Source organism: Vigna unguiculata, chromosome 8 (assembly GCF_004118075.2).
Source record: "Vigna unguiculata cultivar IT97K-499-35 chromosome 8, ASM411807v1, whole genome shotgun sequence".
NCBI classification, from domain to species: Eukaryota; Viridiplantae; Streptophyta; class Magnoliopsida; order Fabales; family Fabaceae; genus Vigna; species Vigna unguiculata.
Genome location: NC_040286.1, coordinates 20,592,197 through 20,617,515, shown reverse-complemented (window position 1 = coordinate 20,617,515; position 25,319 = coordinate 20,592,197). Strand labels below are relative to the sequence as shown.

General features: G+C 35.6%; 1 protein-coding gene across 1 annotated transcript; it reads right to left on the bottom strand.

Moving 5' to 3' along the window:
* Nucleotides 1–20,446: 20,446 nt before the first annotated feature.
* LOC114194985 lies at nt 20,447–22,455 on the bottom strand. Its single transcript, XM_028085383.1, has 4 exons — nt 21,967–22,455; nt 21,676–21,899; nt 21,466–21,600; nt 20,447–21,161 (listed from the first exon to the last, which is right to left on the bottom strand). Exons 1-4 carry the CDS (start codon nt 22,453–22,455, stop codon nt 20,447–20,449), a joined length of 1,563 nt encoding a protein of 520 aa, XP_027941184.1.
* Nucleotides 22,456–25,319: the final 2,864 nt, after the last annotated feature.

Sequence of the window (25,319 nt, the reverse complement as noted above, 5' to 3'; positions counted from 1 at the left end):
AACGTGCTTTATAATTGTAAAAGTTAACGAAGAGTCCTTGAATTGTTTAAATGCAGAAATGTTGATCCGCATTATTTGAGTACAAGTAAGTTGATGCTGACTCCTGAAGATACATTAGATTTGTCAAAATAGGTTGGAACCACGGGTTTGGACCAGGTTGGGTTGAGAATTTTTTACAAATTTTAATACAGTTAATTTTTGACCCGGCTCACCAACCCGCAAATAAAAAGTCACACAAGTGTTTTTTATTATGTTGGGCTATGCATTTGGGTCGGGTTAGGTTGTTTTTTTTAGCCAACACATTAATATTTTTGTGATTTTGGTTTGTACTTGCAGTTTATTTAGATTTTAATCAGAATTTGAGTTCTATTTAGGTTTATTTAGATTCTAATTAGAATTAGAATTTAGTTTTTTTTTAGATTGAAGAAAAAAAAATTGTATTTTTGTAATTCAGTGAGTTAGTGAGCCAACCCATTTAGCCCACCAACCCGTGGTGAGCTGGGTTGGGTTCGATTATTTTTGGGTCACTAATAAGTGAGTCGGATTGGGTTGGCTCATTAAGTGACCAACCAGTGGTGGGTCGAGCCGTGTAACGTCTCATTTAATTATAAGCAAAATTAAAAGAACGTCACACAAAGATAGTACTGTAGTGTAGTCATGGGGTCCTTAACACAACCCCTAAAAACTGGGCACACCACGATGCCAACGGGAAACCAGATAAAAAGTCTAACAAATGAGAGTAGAGTAGTAAGGCATAAAGCAATACATGGGCCATAGCCCTAAAGAAAACCCATGAAGAAAATAAAGTCCAGCCCAGATGGCTTAGCAGCGGAATCGCCATTTCCTTGCTGACCACGAGAACCTCGCCCATCTACTCCCATCAATTAAATTGATGATCATCGCAAGAAAGAAGAGCCACATACAAGACAATCATACAACAAACAGGGTAAGCTAGAGTAAAACAGTTCATCAAGTAGATACATATCATCACACGATCCAAGCATTTCACAAATCATCCAAACATGTTCTGACTTCTCAAACAATACACTAGACCCCGACTCGACTCATCCGGATACATATAGTCTAGTCGGATTCAGCGGATGCTTGCACTTGTGGTGGATACCTCTACATACCCTCGAGCTGCTCACCCCCGAGCTATGTGTTACAAGTGTTAAAATGAATCCATTTCCCACACCACAAGGTTGGCCCTTAATGAATTTCGGGCCTCTTGCTACTCTCACCACAGGAGACAGTTCGCTCTAAGTGAGACTAACTGACTCCTTAGAGTGTCAGGATGCAACCTTACCTTGAATCCTTACTAGACCATACAAATGGGGCACCACCATGAACACCCACTAACAGGGGTCATGGAATTACGTCCCGACCACTGAAGCGCAACCCCGGAGGTCTCACCTAGAGACTCCAAGGAATTACACACTAACACGGACCAAAGATCATATATCAGCAATTAAGAGAACATTAATCATGCTTACAATTTCGTACCAACCTCTGAAAATGAATCCTCATTAGTATCACATGTTAAATCCATACCACTGGTCATTACCACCCCATGAGTCTAAGGCCTCATCTCATATCAATATCATGCCTCTTCGATTCCAACCCACTCATAAATTTCACATGCCAAGATCCCTCAATCACATTTATCCAATTTATAACACAGACCATACCATGCCTTTCATTTCACAGACTTCATACCTCATACAAAACACATCATAACCAACAATCCAATTACCAATTTAAGAAAGTCATCCAACCTGCAGCGTATCTCGCTCAAGCCAAGAGCCCTCGCTCAGGCGAGAGGGGTACTCTTGCTTAGGCGATAGACCCTCGCTTAGGCGAGATCGCGACTAGAGCTGGGAAGTTTACGCAAGCTCGCTTAAGCGAGTCCTAGCTCGCTTTAGCGAGACAACTTCTCGCCCAACAGCGAGGTCCCTCGCTTGGGCTAAACCGCAACAGCATTCCAAAGCCTTAGCTCCTCCTCGCTTAGGTGAGTGGCTCTCGCCTGAGCGAGACTGGGCCTCGCTCAAAACCAGAGTTCTCCGCCTGGGCGAGGGTTCGCGAAACCCTTGGTTGCTCCTGCAAGTCTCGCTTGGGCGAGTTACTCTCGCCCGGGCGAGATTGACAGATCTCGCCACTACCTCTCCTACAACAGTCATATACTCACACCCAAGCAACAATCCAAGATCGTTCACACATTCATCACAAACATACAGTTCACACAATACTCAACAAACTCTAAATCAGCCAGAACATCGTTCAAGACCCAAAAACTCTAACTTCCCCGTACTTGGAAAAAGCTTAGCAAAGACCCTGACAGCACGACCACGAGCACACCAACTCTAAGGATGAACTACAGGGCTGAGATGAGGGTGGGACAGAACCAGAAAATGGAGTTAGCCAAGGCTCTTAACTGCAGATTACGAAAAGGTGATAAAAAGGGAACTAGCATGAACTAGAAGGGCACTTACATGGAGCAACGAAACCTCCTGGCTCAACGTAACAGCTGAAGCAAAAACCCTAGCAGAGGGGTTGACGGTTGTAGCTCAAGGTTCACTGAAAAGAGTGGAAGTGTGAGTTAGGGCAACTAGGAGTGGCTTTATCTGCTAGGCCAACCCTTAGGCCCACTTACGAGGGCAACCCTTTAATTTAGGGTATGAAATAAAGAAAGAAAACTTAACGGGCCTTACAAGCTGGGCCGGGCTGGGTTACCCATTTTGACAACACTAAGATATATCATTGGTGTGCAAAGGTGATTTACATAGAAAGATTTCTTCACAGTACATTGCTAAAATGGATAGCAAAAGTGCATGATCAAACTTTAGAGCATGGATTTTTATTTAATAGTAAAGCCATTTGTGGTGTAAAAATAAAAGCATTGGTGATTGGCATAGGACGAGACCAATAAGGTTTAATTTTTCCTATGATCATGGGTTGAGAAGATAAAATAAATTGCAGCAACGATAGGATTACCAAATGAGAATTGTATGAACCATTAATTATAACATCCTACGCAAATATTACTTAATTCAAAAAATATATAATTGAAATTAAATTCAACATCGAATATTGTTCCCAAAACACGGAAAAATTTTAAATCCTCAACAGTGGTAAATTGAATTAATTTGTAACAATTTATTACAAGCTCAAAATCCAAAGCGAACTAGTGATAAAAAAATTTTACATGTTCCAAAATCAATTCCAAAATAAAATCCCAATAGTTATTCCTCGCTCTGTCTTTGTGCCTCACCATCCTCACCTAGAAACAAGTGTGACAAGTCACACGATCATTGCCAAACACAAACAGAAAGATTGAGTTCAACAGAATAAATTATGCACAATCCACATGAATACCTCACCCAAAAGCAATAACTTCACTTACCAAGACTCACAACTTAGAGACCTTACCACACAAGGTACCTATGTAGCCATAGTCTCATACCCTATATGAGACTAGCACATATAATCATATATCATGCACATACTCGACCACGGTCTTCGGGATTCCATACATTTTCATGAACCTGCCCGCTCGTGGTCCAACTCTACAAACCTCATTGTTTGCAGTCCAACTCAACGAACCTTCCCGCTTGTAGTCCAACATGTGTGATCATATCTTGTTATGAACCTATTTGTTCATAACAACCTCAAGTGTGTGCACGAAACATATGAACCTCCCCGCTCGTATCCTCACACAAGAGTACATCCAAATACGAATCTCCCCATCCGTATTAATCACGTGTTTCCAGCTCCATTAAGAACCTCCCCGCTCGTAATCCACGCAAGCATATCCCAGACCAAAACCCACCACCACGCAGCACACAAAATCCAACACAAACACACACTACCATTGCACCATCGTTAGACGCAGCCTAAGCACGACCAAGTGAAGTCGTAGCGCAGATCGCCTGACGGTTTCAACATACCGTCGAGCGCCACGCAGTCCAAGGATATCCCTAGTTACCCTATCGCCTAGCGATCCATTCCACACCGCTAGACATTACACCCAAAAGGCCTAAAGGGGGGCATGGTCCCCCAAGATTCTTAAAATGTTCAGTTTTTTTTTAATGTTTTAGATTGATTTTTATTTTTTTATAAAACATAATATTTAGTATTAATAAATAATAAAATTAAAAATTAAACATAATAAAGAATAATAAAATTTATTGAGATTTTTTTTGTTCTCTCTCATTTTAAGTTTTTCACATATTGTATTCATTTATTACAATTGCATCTTTTCTTTTGTTTTATGTTTTAAAAAAGAAATAGAAAGTTAAACATAAATTCATTCTCCTTGCTCTCGATTCTCATTTATTTTCTTTTAATATAAAAAGGGTAAATATATTAGTTATATATCTTGTAAGACCCGAGGAAATTAAATAAATAATTATTTAATAAATGCGTGTAGTGGGAGTCTTTATAGTATTTAATATTGATAAGTATGATGTGGAATAGTACTAGTTCAAGTGGTTGAGAGTACTTAGTTGTTATGAGAGGACTTGGGTTTGAGTCTTATGTATGCTAAATTATGTGTCATTTTAATTGTGTATTGTTTTCAAATAACATGTTGGTTGTGGTACGTGATATTATATTCTTAAATGAGTGAGAATTATCATGAAACATGAATTGGTTGAATTGGTTGTGTGCTTGCTATGGAATTGCATGGTTATGTGTTTGAACCTTGACCTATGCAAAATAACTCTCTTTTTGCCAAGTCTCTTTTTGGCATGAATGTGAAAAGGCACATAAACCTTAGCAAGGGGCAGCCAAAAGGGCTGGAAAACCACCTAGTAATGGTTCTTGAATGACCATTAATCCAAGCATTAATCTATTTTTCGTTGTTTTATTAATTTCATGAAATAAATGGCTAAAAACATAAGAGTAGAAGGTTTTTTTGGAAAAATTTGGCATAACAACTAAGAGTGAGTGGTGAGGTTGTCTTGAGTGCATGCAAAGAGAGAGGAGTGAGAGTGGAGGAAGAGTCTTGAAGGAGGAATCACGAGCTAAGGTGAATTGAGATCAAGGACTCAAGGATTGGTGCATATTTGAGCAAGGAATCCAGGTTAGGGGAGTTGTACTACGTGTTTACTTTAATTGTATTGTTTCTGGGATGAATGGAATGCATGTGAACCTTGAGTTATGCCAAAAATATAATAATTTGTTCGTGTTTCTGGAATTTTCTAGAAACTGCTTGGTGGCGTCAAAGACCTGCCAGGCGAAACATGTTGCAGAACCAAGTTTCTATGTTTCCTTTATGAACTGCCTCTCGGCTGCATGTATCCCGCCAAGCGACATGAACTGGCTTGCATAGTTTTCTGATTTCATGTATTTTTGTGATGATGGTGATATAGGGATGGAGTCTCTATATAAAAATTGTGTATTTGTATGTGTGTTACATGTCTGAGTTGTATAATTTGATGATAATTATGAAAGATTAGGGTTCATGTGCGATTGGGGATGAGGATGTATGTTCCTAGCTATGATTGGTGTGCATGTTCATGGAAACTATATTAAAATTCGATAAGCATGAATACATAAGTTTGACAGGACGTTAGAAGTAAGCCAAAATGCAAGTCTGGATTGATAATTGGGATTTTGTTATGTTTCGCGCAAGTGTAGAAAAATCTGGTGTTTCCAGAATTTTCACGCACCGCCTAGCGGTACATAATCTGTCGCCAGGTGACGCATCAGTGTGTCGGTGCACTATTTTTTGTTACACGTGGGGGCTTCTGGGTGGATTGTCTATGAAATAAAATGCTTAAACATTGATTAAAGGGAGCACGGGTGTGGAACTGGTATAATTGCATGAAAGATGGTTAACTAAATGTAGGAATAAGTGGTAGTTGGGATTAAAGGAAAGCAAAAGGAATATTTTACCTTGACTGTGATGATGTCCAAAACTTGGTTGGAGATTGTCTTTTACATGTAGATTTGATCTTGGTATAAGCTGAATGTGATAGGTATTATTTGGTAAAATAATTATTACATAGTGGAGTGCATTAAGATTGATAGATTGTATGATTTAATTGTTAAAACCGAGAATGTCTGACTTGTGATTCAACCATATGATTATGACTGGATGTGTTGTTTGACAATAGGAATTGTGTGACGCATGTTTGAGGTTCATTAGAGTTGGTTCCAAAGTGCCAAAATACAGTAGCATTACGCTACTAGTGTGGCGCTTGGCGACGCGGGGCATGTCGCCAAGCGGTAGGGACAAAAGACAGTAGCAGAGGCCACTGGACTCGCATGGTGCCTAGCGGCAAGGGTGGTCCCGCCAGGTGGAAAATATTGGCAGAAGCACTTTACGGCGCTTGGCACCTGGCGGCGTGGGATGCCCAACAGGCGGTCTGAAGCATGACTGCACCTGGCGACGTGGTGTGTGGCGTCAGGCGGTTTTAGATGCGTAGCTGGATCGTGATGATGATTCCTCCACAATGTTGGATGAAGGTCATGATGCGATGGTTTGTTGGGGGCCAGTTACGAGTGCAACTTGTATTGGGGTAATACGTGACCACTCGAGGTTGTAGTCTGATGGCTTTGGAAGTCAAGTGCAGTGTGCGAGATCGTGGCTCGTACGAATGGGTTCCGAAAGATTGCCCTCTTTAGTGTAACTGATTGAGTTTGGTAGTCTTGGGACAAATACGAACTGTGGTTTGTATATGAGAGCTCCACTTGGTGTCGTGGATCGTGGTTGTGGTAATTTATTATTGCATGTGGACTATTAGGTGGTGGCCTGTAGTCGGAGGGGCGAGTAGACACTCGTGGCAATAAAGATTGATCAGTGTACTCATTAAAGGGTGTAGAATCAAAAAGGCGTCCAACAGAAGGTTTGGAAGTTGAGGATTGAGAATTGGGGTGCTAACACGGGTCATGGTTTGAAATGCTTTATTATTTCATGTTGTAATTGTTTTATTGTATTTGAGTTCACCCTATCTACTTGTGTTTGGAGATGATCATGTAACTTGTTACATGAGAGCAGATATTGATGCAGGTGAGCATGTGGATGCTTAGAGTCAGAGTGGGGCTGTAAGACCCGTAAAATTTAATTAATTAAATAATTAATTAATTAATAAATCTGGTTAGTGGGAGCCTTTATGGCATTTAATTCTGACATGTATGACGTGGAAAGTATTAGCTCAATTTGTTGAGAGTACTTGGTTGTTATGAGAGGACTTGGGTTCAAGTCCTATATGTGCTATTTAATTTATAATTATTTTTAATAACTATGCATGATCATGTTGAGTGAAAATAAAACATTAGAATTATAAGAATTATCACAAAACATGAATTAGTTGAATGGTTGTGCATTGATTTGACATTTGCATGGTTATGAGTTCAAACCTTGGTAGAACCAAAGTAAACTTTCTTTTTGCTAAAATTAGTTTTGGCTTGAATGTGAAAGGGCAGAGGAAATCCTAGCTGAATGGGCAACCAAGTAGGGGCTGGAAAACCATCTCATAATTGTGCTTGAATGACAATTACCACCATCAATGAGATAATTTTTGTTTTGGCCATTAATCACCCTTAATACCTAATTAAAAAGTGAATTAAGGGAGAGAAATAAGGTTTCTGAGGCTACCATTAGAGAGGACCTTGTGAGGAGCAAAATTCCATAGAGAAAATTGTGATTCTGGTGTGAAAAGAAGAGTTGTTTTGGAAGGAATCAAAGGGAGGGCATTGGTGCTCAAGGAAAGACTCATAATTCAAAATCTAAGCAAAGGAAATTCCAAGTTAGGGGAGCTGATTAACGTCGTTTTAATTGCTTAATGATTAAATGTATGTTGTATAGTATGTTATTGCATGATCAATATCTATTCTTGTTAAATTTCGCATTTCTGAGAATTTTTCCAGAAATCGTCTAGCGGATGATGGACTACTGCCAAGCGACACATGTTGGAGATTTTTGGGTTCTTGGAACAGCAGGAACCGCCTAGCGGCACCCAATTGGCCGCCAGGCGCCATACCAGTGATGTGTGGCACTTTGATTCACGAAATACGCTGTTTTTTGTACTTTTCACAGAACAGGAACCGCCCGACGGTAGTATAGTCCCGCCAGGCGCCACCTTCCCCACTTATGGGCGCTAGTCGCCACCATTTTTTCTAGTTTTCGCAGGTTTTGTAAAACTGTATTTCCCAATTTGTTAACCGTCCGATTTGGTTGAAATTTTGACAGGTGGTCCATAACATGTGGTTCTTCACTTTGAACGGTGGTGATTTGATTTGGATGTTAGCAGTTATAGATATTCGTTACTCAAGATTGCTGATTTTGGAGTCTTTAAAATACATCAATAAGCTCTTGATAATTCCAAGTATCTTGTAATGAAGCATGAGTGGTTTATGAGGTAAGTATATATCAATTTGAATGTTCCTTTGGGTTTTTCACATGTGGAGAATTGGTTATTGATGAAGGCATGTGTTTCAATATTAATTGCATTGGTGCATAGGATTATGTGCTTAAATCGTTAGAGTGTTGCTGCTTATATTTGTTTGAGCATGCATTATGCATAAGTTAGAATTGAATGCTAGCATTTTTAAAAGGGGGAATATATATATATATATATATATATATATATATATATATATATATATATATAAGAAATGTGAATGGTTTGTTCTTACTTGTTTTGGGAGTTGAACAACCAGTACTGCACAAGTACTGGTGTAGCGCCTGGCGGTGGTGTTTGACCGCCAAGCGATGGCTACAAAACCAATAGAGAATTGAAGCATTTTGCGCCTGGCGTAAGGGTTGTTCCGCCAGGCGATACTTGTGGAAACACTAACATTAGAGGCGCTTGGCGCCTAACGGCACGTGTCCCCCGCCAAGCGGTCTGGAAGCCTTATGCGTCTGGCGACTCGTGTGCAATGCCAGGAAATTTTTTATGAAGCAGACGTTGTGTTTTGCTTGCTTTGGATGTGCGTGGTCTACGAGGCTTTGGGCGATATCTCAAAGGTCAGATGCTAGAGTATTCCTGGAGTTGTGGCTCAGGATAGAGGGTAACACGAGCATTCTTTGACTTGTGGTTTGGCATAGTGAGTGTTCCCGCATTGTTCTACAAGTGGTGGCTTGTAGGTTAGACAGTAACGATAGCTTGAGATTATCAACCAAAGAAGTAGAACATGGATTACATAGTGGTGGTCGTGTGATATGAGATCAAGGATGAGGATCCTTGGATTGTGTGTGTTTTGTTATATAAATTGATGCATATGTTTTATTTTGTTAGCTCACCCTATCTGTTTGTGTTTGGCGATGATTGTAGGTGGATCTGGTGAGGCATAGAGTCGGAACGAGGCTAGTTGGGAGAGGACTTTCTCAGAGTTTTATATTTTATGAGTTTTTAAAAAATTTGTAATATTTCATATTACTACTCGTAGACATTATAATTGAGTTTTAAATTTTATAGATTTGAGTTAACTTCGGATGTAATAAAAGTTTTATATTTCCCATGTTTTGGAAAATGGAGCTTAATAAATGAGCATTTAATATTATTATCTTATTTTATTAAGTAAATTCGTAATATCCGAACGGGATGTTACATGGGCCAACTATGGGAGTTTTTGTACTAGTTTTCTTCATGGATTTTTATGGATTATTTTGTAATGGATATTATAAACAATTTATAATTGTAATAATTGAACGGTGTGGATTTTTTAGTTATAATTGGCGTGTTGAAATAGATTTAAAATTTCCTGCGCTTTTGGGAAAGTACTTAACAATAAATGCGATTTATTATTATTTTTCTTATTTTAATTTTCATATAAGTAATTTTCGGCTAGGACATTACATATCTAGTTTTTTTTAACTTATGAGTTTTTTATATATTTATTTTTTTATGAATATAAAAAGAAAAGTTATGTGTTATATGTTTTTTCATAACTATTTCTTAAATGTGACTTGATTATCATTTTTTTAGTAATAAAGTCTCAATTTTTGATTAGATTTTGACAAATTACTTTTTAGTCTTAATTTTTTTAAATTGGTATATTGATGAAAAATATAATAATAGATTCATTTTTTTTAAAGTCATAAAAGGGGAGATACCCTTGAAGATGAAAACAATACAAATTTAGTTCTTCACCTATTTTCAAGCATGATCCTAAGAATTCAATTGTTTAATTAGAGACTCATTTCTTTAAGATTCAAAGAATTATAAGTGGAAAGTTTCATATTAATTCTTTTGAATTATAGGCGGAATGTTTTACATTAATTCTTTCAAACTTATTGTAAGAAAACTAAGGAAAGAGATGAAAATAGAAAAACTTATTTAAAATGAATTTCATATCAAATACAATTTCAAAACTATAATTTTTTTAAGGAAAAACATATAAGGATTTCAATAATAAATTATGTATACTTTTGCTATATTAGTAATAATAATTAAATATATAAAATTTGAGTATATTATTTTTTTCCTTTCAAACTTTTTGATCAAGCTCTACCACAGGCTACACTAATAGCGTGACAACTTTCTGTTTTGTTTTTTTTTTGCACTTCACCACAAATATTAATACCTTGATAACTCAAGCACAAATCCAGAATATCACATCCAAAATACATAAAGATGATAAAATAATCACTGAATAGGAAATCCACCCACCTTACTAAATAAAACAACCTACAACCTTTATTCGCAAAAACAATATACGTAACATATTACTTATACATCACAACTTGATACCACTTTATTAGATTAATATAACCTTTACATTTTATACACTAAATAAGTTATGCTCAATTCCACATAACTAAGGTATGACTTTAAAATATAAAATACATCTTATCAATGCTATGAAATTCATATCGTAATATTGTCTTAACATCAGTTGTAAGGCCCATTTATTTTTTGCCTTTTATTTTAAGGGTTGTCCCAATCGATTGGGCCTAAGGGCTGGCCCAAAAAGAGGATTCAGACCTAATCTGTCGTAGTCTCACCCTTTCCCTTCACTCTACATAAAACGCAGGCGTCACGCTCCCCATCTTTCAAAACGCTCTGCTAGGGTTTAACTCCAATCTTGGTCAAGACTGCTCGAGCTCAGTTTTGTTTTTCTGCTCCATGTAAGTAATTCTTAAGCTCGCACCTGTACTCCCTAAAGCTTATTTTCGTATTCTTCCATTTTAGGGTTCCATAGTAACTTTGTTGTTTTACTGCCCCGCTGTTCTTCCAATTTCTAAGACTGTTCCTCAAACTGTCGCACTCCGTAGTTGGTGTCGAAGTCTCGTATAAGCCCTTTCTAGGTAAGGGAAGCTAGACCTTGCCATATGTTCGGTAGAATCTGCTTATTTGATGAGTATATGATGATTGAATGGCCTGTGTGAGAATATAATCGGTTGAAAATGCTTATTAAATTGTTGGATATGTGTGGGTGGCTGTTACTCGAGAGAACAGTGGTGAGCACTGTTCTTCTCGCTCAAGCGAGCCTACCTTACCTAGGCGAGATTAACAGAGGCTCACCCACGTTACCCCATGCAAACGGTCGCTAAGGCGACTTGGTTTTATTTTTGAGCGAGGTGCAATCTCGCTTAGGCGAGAAGGGGCTCTCTTGAGCGAGACATCGTTGAATCCACTGTTTCCCTATTCGAGCCCTCGCCTAGGCGAGAAGGGACTCGCTTGAGCGAGAGGGCCTCTCTTGCCTGAGCGAGGCCTGTTAGCTTGAGCGAGACTAGGGGCAGGTTTTGGTGCTATTGTCGAATGGTTCACTGATGTGTGGGTTGCTTGCCTGACTTGAATGCTTTACTAAAAAGGTTTGCGGGATGATGTCGTGATTCATATATGAGGTTGAGATGGAAATTGTGTGTTACTTTATTGTGTATGAATTGGAAAACATGAGTTGTATGATTGGTTGTTTATACATGACATTAGTATTATGGAAACTTCCTGATTGTTTGGTGAGACATGTACAAATTGTGAGTAGGGCATAATCCCATGAATCTTGTAGTGAGAGCTCATGGTGGTGCCTCATCTGTTGGACGTAATCCCATGGACCTTCCTAATGAGAGTCTCTAGTGATGCCTCACCTATTGGACTTAATTCCATGGATCTCGTGGTGAGAGTTCATGGTGGTGCCTCAACATAAGGACGTAATTCCACACGAGTATCGTGGTGGTGCCTCAAGGCCAGCACGTAATTCCACGAAGGCCACATTGTGGTGCCTCTTGCAAGGGTGTAATTCCGCGAATGCCTCATGGTGACGCCTCATTGCTAGGAGGTAATTCCACTACTTGGTGGTGGTGCCTCATTTTATGTATCCGGATAGTCAAGTCTTGGAGTCTCAAATGGTTTGGAAATCTATGGGTGAATGTTTGTTATTTGTGTCTGACTGTGAAATTGCATGTTGATTGTTATGATGTAAGATTTCTTTACACTAGCTTACCCTTTCGCTTGCTTGTATGCTGTGTGTGGTTTTTTTCCTTTGCGATGATCATCAATTTCATTTATGTGAGCAGATGTGAGAACCTCTGACAGTTGTAATGAGGGTAGAGACGCTACAGCTTGATGAATCTTGGATGGGAATCAGGCTCACTTTGGGGCCCACAACTTTTGGAATTTTAGTAGTTTAAGTTTCTCCTTGATGAGACTCTGTATCTTGCTTTAGGCCACTTGTAGCCTCTTTCTTTTGCTATGAATATGTTTAGGGGAAACTGTGTACTTCGTATCCTAAATCTTTGTACTCTCTCGATATTTATGTATGTGGCATTTTATTAAGTTGGATTTATCTATTTATTTGGGATGTTACATCAGTACAATAAAATTATAATATTTAATATTATATTATCTTTAATATAATATTCCTAAAACACAATAAAATTGTAATATCAACTAACAAAATTGTACCAAAATAATCTAAACACCTCATATTTTACCATAAAAAAATACAAAAAAAAACTTTATAAACTATTTAAAACTACATTTGACATCAAACGTGATCTTATAAATGTTTATCTAAAAAACATATTTAATTATTATAAATCACTACATACAAAATTCATTTATACATTACATGCTATCTCCACATACCAATTTTGACATAAAATAAAAATAAAAGGAACAAATCCAATATCCTTAATTCTAGAAAAACATTTTTGCATATATCTATGCAAAATCACCTGCATTTCGTAAGTATTTGCTATACCTAATGCAACCATCAAAAGTAGAATAATAGAAACAACCAACCACAAAGTAAAACTAACATTAACGTTTATATTCTTTAGGTATTATAACAATACCAAAATATGTATTCATCATTTTAATAAAAGGAATTCTCAATCATAGATTTGTCAAAAAAAAAAATTAAATCTATTATTCTATATATATATCCAACTTTATCATATAATCTAAATATACAGAATATCTATTATAATACATAATATACTATATACTAACTAGTACAAACTTTCTATTCGAATATTATTATATATGTTGTATGTCTCACTTGTTATGCAAGGAACAAAGTCTCAACTTATTTTTGAATCAACAATGCTTATATCACGAAAACATCTTATGTGCCAAAGATATATTGAAAAAAAAGGATCCAAAAAAAAGGGGAGTTCAACACAACTTTTTGTTGCAATTTTATTTGTGATTTATTGATATCTACTTGCATTCAGTCTTTGTCTTAAAGTCTCCGTGTTGTCTCCTTTAACTCTTTTTGGTGGTCCTATTTTTTTATTGTGTTGTGTCTTTAAAATTTCTTGAAGTTTTGTCTAAAGTTTAGTATTTTCTGTGATCTCTTGAGTCAAGATTTAGATTTCGCAACATTTTTCACATTGTTCGGTCACTCTTTGATTAAGCAACTAGAGTTCTTTGCCAAGCAAAGGGAATTTGAGTGGTAAAAGACAAGAGAGTACATTCAGGAAAAAGCCTATACACGAGTGGAAAATTGAGTGAAACACTTAGCAGAGTGGTAAGGTCCAAAAAAACAATTATTATTTCTAACATTTTCTTACAAGAACTAGCAATATTGAGTAATGCAACATGTTTTCACAGAGGCATCCTTCTGAAACTGGTTTAACATATGGTTTAAATTATCCTACTCCTAACTAGGATCATTTGGTTAGAGGACTTGAATGTACCAAGAGAGAGACACGTAAAGATACACCTAGTGTTTATGAGGCCTTGATAAAGGACGTCAATTCCTTGGAATCCAAAATTATAAAGTTATATCGCAAGATTGCTAGTATTAAACAGAAGCACAATCCTGATAGAAAATCCTTGCCAAAGACAAGTACACTAAGATGTTCCAAATATGAAGGCTATGGGCATGAAACTCATCAATATCCTAATGGTATGCAAGTCCCATGACTCATGAAAACCTCAATAACTACATTTCATACTTGAGAGAGGAGGAAGAAAGGACAATGCAAAAATTAGATGTATTGAAAAGAATGCAACAACGAAAGCTAAAGAACCCATGAGAAGGAAACACTAATAGAAAAAGAAGCAAAGGAAAAGAGAGAAAGAGATGAGAAAGAAAAGAGAGAAAAATAAGAGAAAGAAAAGAGCGAGAGAGAGGAGAAAGAAGAAGGAGAGAGAAAAGAGAAAGAAGAGCGAAAAAAAGAAAAGAAAGAAGAGAGTAGAAAAAGAGAGAAAAAGATAAAGAAATAAGAAAGCATTATGAATTGTCATTGATAAAAGGTACTAACTTTCCTCTTATTGTTTTATTGCCTATGCACGAATTATTCATCAAAGAGCAATGGCATCAACAATGAAAAGAAGAAAGGATACTTAGGGAAGACTTGTTCATCAAGCAACAAGGAGATAAAAAATGGGAAGACGAAATGATGATAAAAAAAGACACAAGCTTAGAAATATATGCTCATGAATTAGCCTATTTATCCATTCCTAACAAACCTATGGGTGATCAAAGTCATACCTATAATTGGGTTGTTTGTTTGAGAAATATTCCTTTTCTTTTCTTTGAGCATTTTATCTTTAATTTAAAATAGTTTGATGATTTGTGCAGATGGGTATTTGACCCTAGAGACATACCTCCAATATCTTTGATAATAAGAGATTAGCCTCTTTTAGGATCCAAATCACATTTGAGTAGAATTTCTTTTTTTTAATTTTAGATTTGTGTCTTTGATTTATGCTTGTGTTTGTACGTAGGACCTTCTATAATTTGGGTCGAATTCTCTCCAAATAGGGAAGAACGATAAGGAATCTTCAAGTGAGACGAAATCTAAGACAAATTCATTTTAAGAAGGAGGGTATAATAGAGGACTATCTCCTAAACTTCAAGTGGTACAAATTTGAGGACAAATTCTCTTCAAGAAGGAGGGAATGATAGAGGATTATCCCAAGATTCCATAAGAGAAGAACTTGAAGATGAACCTTACCAATTTAAAGGACCTGTGACAAGAGTAAGAAGCAAGAGATTGGAAGATCAAAACTATTCAAGGCTCCTCATTCTACAAGTAATCTAAAATTAAAAAAATATGAAGATCATGGCTTGAAGCACATTTGAAGGATTGTTTTTAGGAAAATTAGTTTATGTTTTTTGACTTTGGGTTTCCTCTTAGAAATTAGTTATGTTCTATGTTTTTGGGCTTTAGGCTTTCTTTTATAAATTAGTTTATGTTTTTATGTTTTGGGCTTGGGCCTTCTTGTAGGGTTCTCAGGTTTTCTTAAACTTATGTGCCTATATATAGAAGTACCAAAAACAATGTAGACACTTTTAATCATATATTGAATTTGATTTCATTAAAGAGAGGATTCTTTTTGCTCTCGGCTTAGGCCTCCCGTTCTTATCAAAGATTAACATATTTGTGGCGAATCTTCACTTGACTTATCAATCTACTAGCTTGTGGCGTCCTCCATCTCTGTCTTATTCTGCATTCTTCTCTGATATATTCGTGTCGTGCCTCTTGGAATTCAAATTCAAAAATGATCATACTCTTTCCTGGATAGGATCATATCATCTAGTATCTAAAGCAAGGTTCTGATTTGAATTTCCTCTTCTATGTTATTTTCTGTCATATAAAAAAAAGAACTACAATTTTTCAATATATGCTTGTTCTGCGTTTTGTTTTAAATTTTGTGTTTCATTTGTAAGGAGGAAAACCCCTAAGGTTGTTTCCAATTTGGTTGAATTTTTTTTTTAATTTTGCATATTTTTTTTTTATTTTCTGTTCTCTGTTTAAATTGTGTGTTTCTACATTTGATTCGTGAAAATTATTTGTTTTTGTGTTTGGGATTTGCGAGTGCACTTACTTTGATTTACATGAGTATGAGGGTTTGAAGGATAAATTGTTTAGTTTGTTTTTTGTGTTGAACTGGAAAAACAAAAACAAAAAAAATGTGGATCAAAGTCAAAAGGAAACAAATATATATTTAAAAAAAACGGATCCAAAAAAAGGGGAGTTCAACACAACTTTTTGTTGCAATTTTATTTGTGGTTTATTGATATCTACTTGCAATCAGTCTTTCTCTTAGAGTCTCTGTGTTGTCTCCTTTAAATCTCTTTGGTAGTCCTATTATTTTCTAATTTTAATTTTCTTGTTTTGTGTTTTTAAAATTTCTTGAAGTTTTGTCTAGAGTTTTGTATTTTCTTTAACCTCTTGAATCAAAACTTAGATCTCGCAACGCTTTTCACTTTGTTTGTTCACTCTTTGCTTAAGCTACTGGAGTTCTTTGGCAAGCCCTAAAGGGAATTTGAGTGGTAAAATGCAAGAGAGTAGATTCAAGATAAAGCCTATACACGAGTAGAAAATTGAGTGAAACACTTAGTAGAGTGGTGAGGTCCAAAAAAAATATTAATTCTAACATTTTCTTATAGGAATTATAGCAATATTGAGTAATGCAACATATTTCCACAAAGACATCCTTTTGGAACTGATTTAACATATGGTTTAAATTATCCTACTCCTAACCAGAATCATTTGGTTAAAGGACTTGAATGTATCAAGAGAGTGACACGTAGAGATACACCTAGTGTTTATGAGGCCTTGGTAGAGGACGTCAATGCCTTGGAATCCAAAATTATAAAGCTATATGGCAAGATTACTAGTATTAAACGGAAGCACAATCCTGATAGAAAATCATTGTCAAAGACAAGTATACTAAGATGTTCCAAATGTGATGGCTATGGGCATGAAACTTATCAATGTCCTAATGGGGATGTAAGTCCCATGACTCATGAAGCCCTCAAGAACTACATTTCATACTTGAGAGAGGAGGAAGAAAGGACAATACAAAAATTAGATGTATTGAAAAGAAAACAAGAGCGAAAGATAAAAGTAGCCAATGAAAAGGAAACACTTATAGAAAATGAAGCAAAGGAAAAAAGAGAAAGAGGCGAGAAAGAAAAGAGAGAAAAAGAAGAAAAAAAAAGAAAGAGAGAGAAGAAAAAGAAGAAGGAGAGAGAAATATTTATAGAATAAGATATTTAAAAATAATCTCATTAAAGAATAGTTTTTAGAAACACTTTATTTGACATATTTTGTAATTTATGTAAGGATAATGATACTTTAATCCACTTTTTTTGACCCACTTTTAACCCACCATTCTCATCACCCTTTGATCATCACATCACATCACTACAAAAAATTAAAATAGATGATCTAAGGGTGATGAGAATAATGGGTTAAAAGTGGATCAAAAAAAGTGGGTTAAAATATCATTTTCCTTTATGTAACGTAAATGATTGACCGCTAACAACTTAATATATTTAACTTTAATTCTCAATTACAATTAGTATATAGTTGGAATTAAAGTAAGATGAATTTTAAGAAATAATTAATTTTTGATTTGGGCATGTGCATCTCAGTTGAGAAAAAAGTTAAGATAATTTAAAGGAAATGATAACTAGTGCAGTGCAGCACATAATTAATTCTTGATTTCACATTGTTTATATGTTTGAATTTGGAAAATTGATTTTATTAATTAAAATAATATAAATTATCAATTACAATTATATATAATTAAATATTTTTAGTTTCATTATATTTATGTTAAAATATAAAATAATTAATTTTATTAATTAAAATAAAATAAATTTATATAACAGATTTTCTAAGAATAAAACTATTTTTTTTATCTTTTATGTTTATAATCGTTTTTTAATAAAATTTAATAAAGTCTCAAATTTATATATTAGTTACTTTTTTTATTTTTTTAGATGTTTAATATTTTATTATTTTATAGGTGATATATTAAGTTGCTTATGTTTTTACTTTCATTTGTTACTTTATTTGTTTATTTAAGTTTTTTTATCTTTAATTATATTTTAATTTTTAACAACATTAAAATAAATAAAAAACGGTTAAAAAAAATTAGTACAAAAACATAAAAAATATTTTTTGTTTAATTATTTTTTAACTTTATTTTTATGTGCATCAAATAAATTGTTAATAATTACATTTATATAATATTTATGAGCATTTTTATCTTCTAAACATAAATAAAAACACTAAAAACTATTGAAGTCATAATTTATTTAATGTCTTATTAAGTTTTGTAAAATTTAATATTTATTAATTATTCTTAATTAAACTCATAATTTAAAATAATGTCACAAATTAAAAAAACAAAACTTCAATAATGTCAAAGATTTACACGGTTCTAAAACATTAAAGGTGTCATTAATTTTTTTTTAAAAGAATTAAAAACATTATCTACCCAACAATAAATTATATTTTAATTTTGTAACTATTATAATGGCGAGAAAAAATAGTTAAGGTCTTAGATTTTATTAAATGCATATTTAATTTTTATTTTAAATAGTTTATTAATATATTCTATAATTATATTTTATTGTAGAACATTTAATATACAAATTCAAATGTCAATGTTGCACGCTAGAATCTCAACAATAAATTATTTATATCCTAACTATTAATTAATTTTTGAACATATTTTGAATCAATTAAAAAAGAGTTTCGTTATTGTATTAAATAAATACCTTTACATTTATTCAAGTAGGAGTAATATATATCTGGAAGAAAATTCTAGAAAAGACTTTTTTTTTAAGGAAAATAGAATGTTTCTAAGTAATTTAATTCTTTATAAAATTTTTATTTATATTTAAACATTTTAATATTATTAAAATAATAGGATATCATTCTTGTAAAACACTATCGTTCCTATAATATAATTGTCTAGGTTCTCAAACAAACACTCACAATAATTTAATTAAATTTTATTTTCAAACATAATGTTATAAAAGGTATACTGATATTAAAAAAAAAAAGGCTAAAATACTCCCTTGGTCCATGTTTTCGCTGGAAAATCTCAAATAGGTCCATAGATTTTTTTAATCTCAATTTGGTCCATAATTCTGCAAAATTGATTCAATTAAGCCCATTCTGTTATTTCTTCATAAACGGCGTTTACTGCTGATGACTTGGAGTTTTGTACATGCTTTGTTGTCAGTTAATTGTGAGAAGCAGTGCAAATGACGTGATGTTCTCCTATTTAGTAACATCTAGTAGTTTGTCCTAGCATTTTGGGTGGCAGGAACTGAAAGGAGAGAAGAGAATAGTTTGTTTATGGCTTCTTCTCATTCATGGTCGACGTGCTCCTGCAATGGGTTGGGGGTGCAAAATCGAAGTGATTCTTGTCATGGAGGTGGGTCAAAGAGGTTGGGTTCAATGCCTGTTTGCTATTGTGGGGAGCAAGCTTTCTTGAGAACTGCTAGAACCCTTAAAAATAGGGGGAAACAATTCTGGGGATGTCCTAAGTATAAGGTAAGATCCATGGAACTTTGATTTTTTTCGTTTAAGTTAAGCAGGAGATATTTGACGACTGTATGTATGGTTTTTGGACAGAGGGGTTCTGAACAATTGGTTGGCTACAATTACTTTAGTTGGTTCAGTGGAGATGAAGAAATTGTTGGTTCAGTCATGAAGAATGAAGAAAGGGATGTTAGTGTGCTGAATATGGAAGAAATGTACGGGCAAAGGATGAAAATTCTTAGTTTAGAAAAATCTGTCATGAATTTGGAAAATAGGATAAGGGTGTTATTTTGGGGGGTTTGTTTTGTTTGTGTATTGAATGTAATATTATTTTCGTTGTTGATGAAAAATCCATAATGCATTGTAAAACTTTGATTGTTTATTGAATGAGAAAGTTTGATTTAAGGACATAATTTTGGTGTTGTTATAACAGACCCAAACTTTTGGCCTCATACACCATATCATAATTGAATAAAGAAATTGCTATATCAGACCCAATTTGACAACATAATATCCAAACTGTTATATAGGTGTTAATCACAAATGTACTACAAACATACATAACAGATCCATGCTCTTAACAGAGCCAAAAAAACCACAAAATATCAATTCGTTTGATCATTACAACACATGCATAAAATCAACAAAAAAACAGCACAGAGTAATGGCATTGGTTTGATCATTACAACAGATGCAGAAAATCAAAATGGGATCAACACTTTCAAAACATGTCTTCTAAAGACGTCCCCTTCAAATTCATGGCTTCCAAACACGTCTCCTTCTAGCTTTTAGCTTGGTCCTCATTGGTTGGACTGCACCTGTTGGGCGCGTATTTGGTGGCCCTGTTGTTTGTTGGCTTGGTGGAGCAGAATGTGGAGGAGCAGAATGTGATGAAGCAGATTTTGGTGGAGCAATTGTTGCTGGCCCAGATTTTGATGGAGCAGAATTTGATGAAGCAGATTGTGGTGGAGCATCTTTTGCTGGCCCAGATTGTGATGCAGCAGATTGTGATGAAGCAGATTGTGGTGGTGCAGATTGTGATGAAGCACCAGTTGGGCCAGGTTGTGATGGACTAGGTGTTGGGCCAGATTGTGGTGCAGGTTGTGATTTAGTCTGCTGTGGTCGAATAGGACAATAGTTCCTGTTGTGTCCAAGTTCCCTGCATACACTACACCTCTTACGAAACCCCCCATTAGACATTTGAGTATCATCTTTCTTTAACTCCCATGGCTCCAATCTTCTCTTCTTCTTAGGTCTTCCAGGCAAGATACGTTTTTTTGGAGGCATGACATCTAGATAAGAAGTTACTTCCAACACTTGTTCACAATTGATAGGGTAAACAATCGATGCATATGTTTGTTCATAAGTACACTTTTTAAAGCAATCTGGAATGAAATCTTCTGCATTAATGTTCAAAAATTTGATTGCACATAGGGCGTGACAGCATGGAATTCCACTGACACTCCATTTCCTGCACGTGCACTCCCTTTTATCAATGTTTACCACAAATTGCTCTCAAAGTGCTGAGGTGTGGCGAACTTCAAACAACTTATCTCCTGCCCACCTAATTACAATCAAAAAATACAAATATTTTGTAATGACAGGGGACCAACTGAAAAGGAGAAAAAAAAAGGATCAAAGTGTCAGTGTACCTTGGTAACCAATGCCTCACTAATTTTGATTCGTGTTTCAGTCTATCCAAAATTTTTGGCATGATTGACCCCTTATAAGCTGCAACTTTTTTTTTGTTGCTGGCCTATTTCTCCATGATGTACCCTCGGATATCCTCTAACATGCTTATGATGGGCTTGGTCCGAGTTTGAAGTAGCACACTATTGAATGACTCACACATGTTGTTGACCATAGTGTCACATTGAGGTCTTATAGTGAACCGTGATCTTGACCAGAACCTAACATACCAGTACACAAAAAATGAAGTCATTAAATACTAAAATCAATTAACTAACAATGAATATTTGACTTACCTTAGGGGAATCGCTATTAAGTATTTGAATGCGTCCTCATTCAACTCCTTAATTTTCAGCATTTCTTTCTCCCAACCTTGTGGATATGTGGAATATGCAGCCAGCCACATGAGACGCTTGAGGTTTTTTCCTGGAAATTGCTTTCGAAAATTGGCATAGAGATGTCGGACACAATATCCCTGATCCACTCCAGGAAGCAGTTCTTGGATAGCTTGAAACAGACCCTGTGAAGTACATAAACTTTAGTTATCAACATACATTGACATAAAGTAGCATTTTTTATAATATTACCTTCTGCTGATCTGATATAAAGGTGCATGATGCACCGACTGTATCCCCACCCAAATCATTTATTAGAAGCTCCATGAACCATCTCCATGAGTCCTTGTTCTCCACTTCTACAACCGCATATGCTATTGGCAAAATTTGGTCATTGCCATCTCTTCCAACTGCTGTCAATAACTCTCCACCATACTTGCCCTTCAAAAAGCAGTCATCCACTCCAATAATGGGCCTACATGCGGCAAAACTATCTTTGCATGCCTTTAGGCATGCATAAAACCTACTAAATATGACTTCACCATCAATGTTTTCCACTTTAACCTTCACTGTAGAACCTGGATTTCCTCTCAAAAGCTCATGTGCATAATCATATATTCTTCTATATTGCTCCGAGAATGAACCATCAACAGCATCTCTTGCAATTGCTTTTGCTCTGAAAGCCATATTTCTAGATATACAGACATTCCACTTCCTAGATACCTTGTCACGGATATCCATGACCTCCGTATGCGGGTTTTCTCAAACAGTCTTTTCCATCTTCTTACTCAACCATTTTGCATTCATTAACTTCACATTAAAGTCTCTATTGCAGCTATGCTCATCAATTATTTTCCTAAGTTGCCAAGACTTCACTGCAGACATATATGCACAGTAAGCATACCAATTGCACTTTCCCTCCGCACCAAAACATTTTACAGTAACTCTACTCCTGTCATTTTGATCAAATCTTAAATTCTTTCCATTTGCCAATGCATATGTTCGAATAGATTCTGTAAATTCCTTTTTCTCTATGAAATAGGTACCAACTTCCCATTTGTATTGGTCCATACTTTTTGGCATTGAGAAGGTTGGAAACCTTCCATAACTCTCTTTATCATTGTCTTCCTCATCAGTGTCGGTTGCAGTAAGGAATTCATCTGAGTGCCACTCAATATCTGAAAATTCATCACTAGGTCCTACTCTTACAACCTCATCCTCACTTGAATTACTACACTGTGGTTGACTGCAAGAACTTGCTCCTCCAATATCTTCTAGAGTACAACCAACTTCACATTCCACGTGACCATCCCATGGCTCAACTTCCTCGTCATCTTCAACACTGACATCAACAAGCCCTTCATCACAAAACTTCTCTGCAGCAACATCACTCCTTGTATCCTCACCATCTGCATCTGACTTATCTTCGGTTTCGTCATAAACCTCAACCACCTCCACCTCATCTGCCTCATGTAAGTTCTCTTCAACTTCAGCATGAACCTCCTGCACATCCTCCTTATCAGTCTCTTTTTCTCCATCATCATCCAACTTCTTTTCAACTTCAGCATCAAAAACCTCCACATCCTCCTTATCTGTCTCTTTTTGTCCATTAACTTCATCATCCAACTCCTTTTCAACTTCACCATCACCCTCCACTTCTTTATCCCCTTCATTATCAACCACACCCCGTTCAATCATGTTAATAACCTCAGGTTGAGTTATCCTGTGCACCACATAAAGATGAACAACACCATTTATCATAGATATGGTGGTCATATGCATAGCGCCTTTGTCATCAACTAGTTGCACCAACCTATCTTCTAGCATTGACTCTCCTCCAACAGAGTACCACAACTCTTTGGGATTAAGATGTCCCAATTCTCGTACTTCATGCAGAATCTCGAAATAGTTCCATGTATCAGGATCACAGAACCACGACACCCTTTCCCCACCGTCATACCATAGCTTCCCATCACTGACAAAATGCCCACAGTGGTGGACCACCACTTCGAAACGATCTTCAGACATCCAACCTGAAATTAAAATGCCCACAAAAGGATACACATATTACCGTCCATACCACCGTCAAACCGACAAATTAATATGGGGGACCACAAATAATATAAACTACACTGCTCAAAGCAAATGGGGGACCACAGACCCATGCAGAAAATGGAAAATGAAACTCCTTAAACCCCAATCACACAACACTCCCACACTTCCATCCATGAAAACAAAGCAAACAAAAAACCGAAGTCGAAATAACCCTAAACCCCAATCAACGAAAATAACAAACAAAATTCCCAAATCCAACTTCCAACCTTCAATGTAGATGACCTTCACTCAACAATGTCGTCACGATAAAGCCTGGAGATTGCAATCAACGTTGAAAAATGGCAGCGCCTTCCTCCGCCTTGTACTCCTCCGCCTTGCAATCCCAATCCCTCGTCGCAATCCCAAACCCTACTCGCAATCCTTATTTCTCTTAATCCCTAATTTTAAAATCATCCCAAAACGACGTTATACTTACGAAATTAATAAACAAAACGACGACCTTGAAAAACATTTATGTTTAATTCAAAAATTATTTTCCACCTTGTACTGTTCACATTAAAAAATAAATCCACATCAGCCATCCATTGAAACGTGTACAGTGTTATACAAAAAATTGTTACTCAACTTAACGCTATTGACGAATTGGGCTTAATTGAATCAATTTTGCAGAATTATGGACCAAATTGAGATTAAAAAAAATCTATGGACCTATTTGAGATTTTCCAGCGAAAACATGGACCAAGGGAGTATTTTAGCCTAAAAAAAATTAAGACTTTTTTTAAATAATTTTATTATTAATTTAATAGTGTATATTAGTACTAAAAAATTTAGACTTTTCTTATTAAACATAATTTTATAATTAATTTAATAAAAAATATTAATATTTAAAAAATTGAGATATTTCTTTTAACATGATGTTTCATTTGTTTTACCTTTGAATTCATCTTATGTAACACCCCATTTAATTTATAATCATAATTAAAGGTAGTGTTACACAGGATAATACATAAGCACAGTCCTGGGATTTAAGCACCACTCCTTACAACAACCAAGGCACACCATGCCAAAAAGAAACAATATATAAAGTTTAATAGTATCAGATAGGAATTCAAAGGACAGACTAGTACATGGGCCATAGCCCTAAAGAAAAGCCTAAATAAAACATGAAGTCCAGCCCAAGTAGACTATGCAGCGGAATCATCTCTTCTTGTTGACCTTGAGTACCACTCGCATCTACTCCCATCAATAAACCGATGATCATCGCAAAAGTAGAAGAACAACATACAAAGAAATCAAACAAACAAAGATTAAGCTAGAGTAGAAAACAATTTATCATGCAATCACATGCTATTTCACAATCCAAGTAGTATATGTCATCCAAACATGTTATGACTCCTCAAGCAATACACTAGACTCGACATGACTCATCTGGATACATATAATTTGGTCGGATTCAGCGGATGCTTGCACTTGTGGTGGATATCTCTGCTCACCCCCGAGCTAAGTATTACAAGTATTACAATGTCTCAATCCCCCACACACAAGGTTAG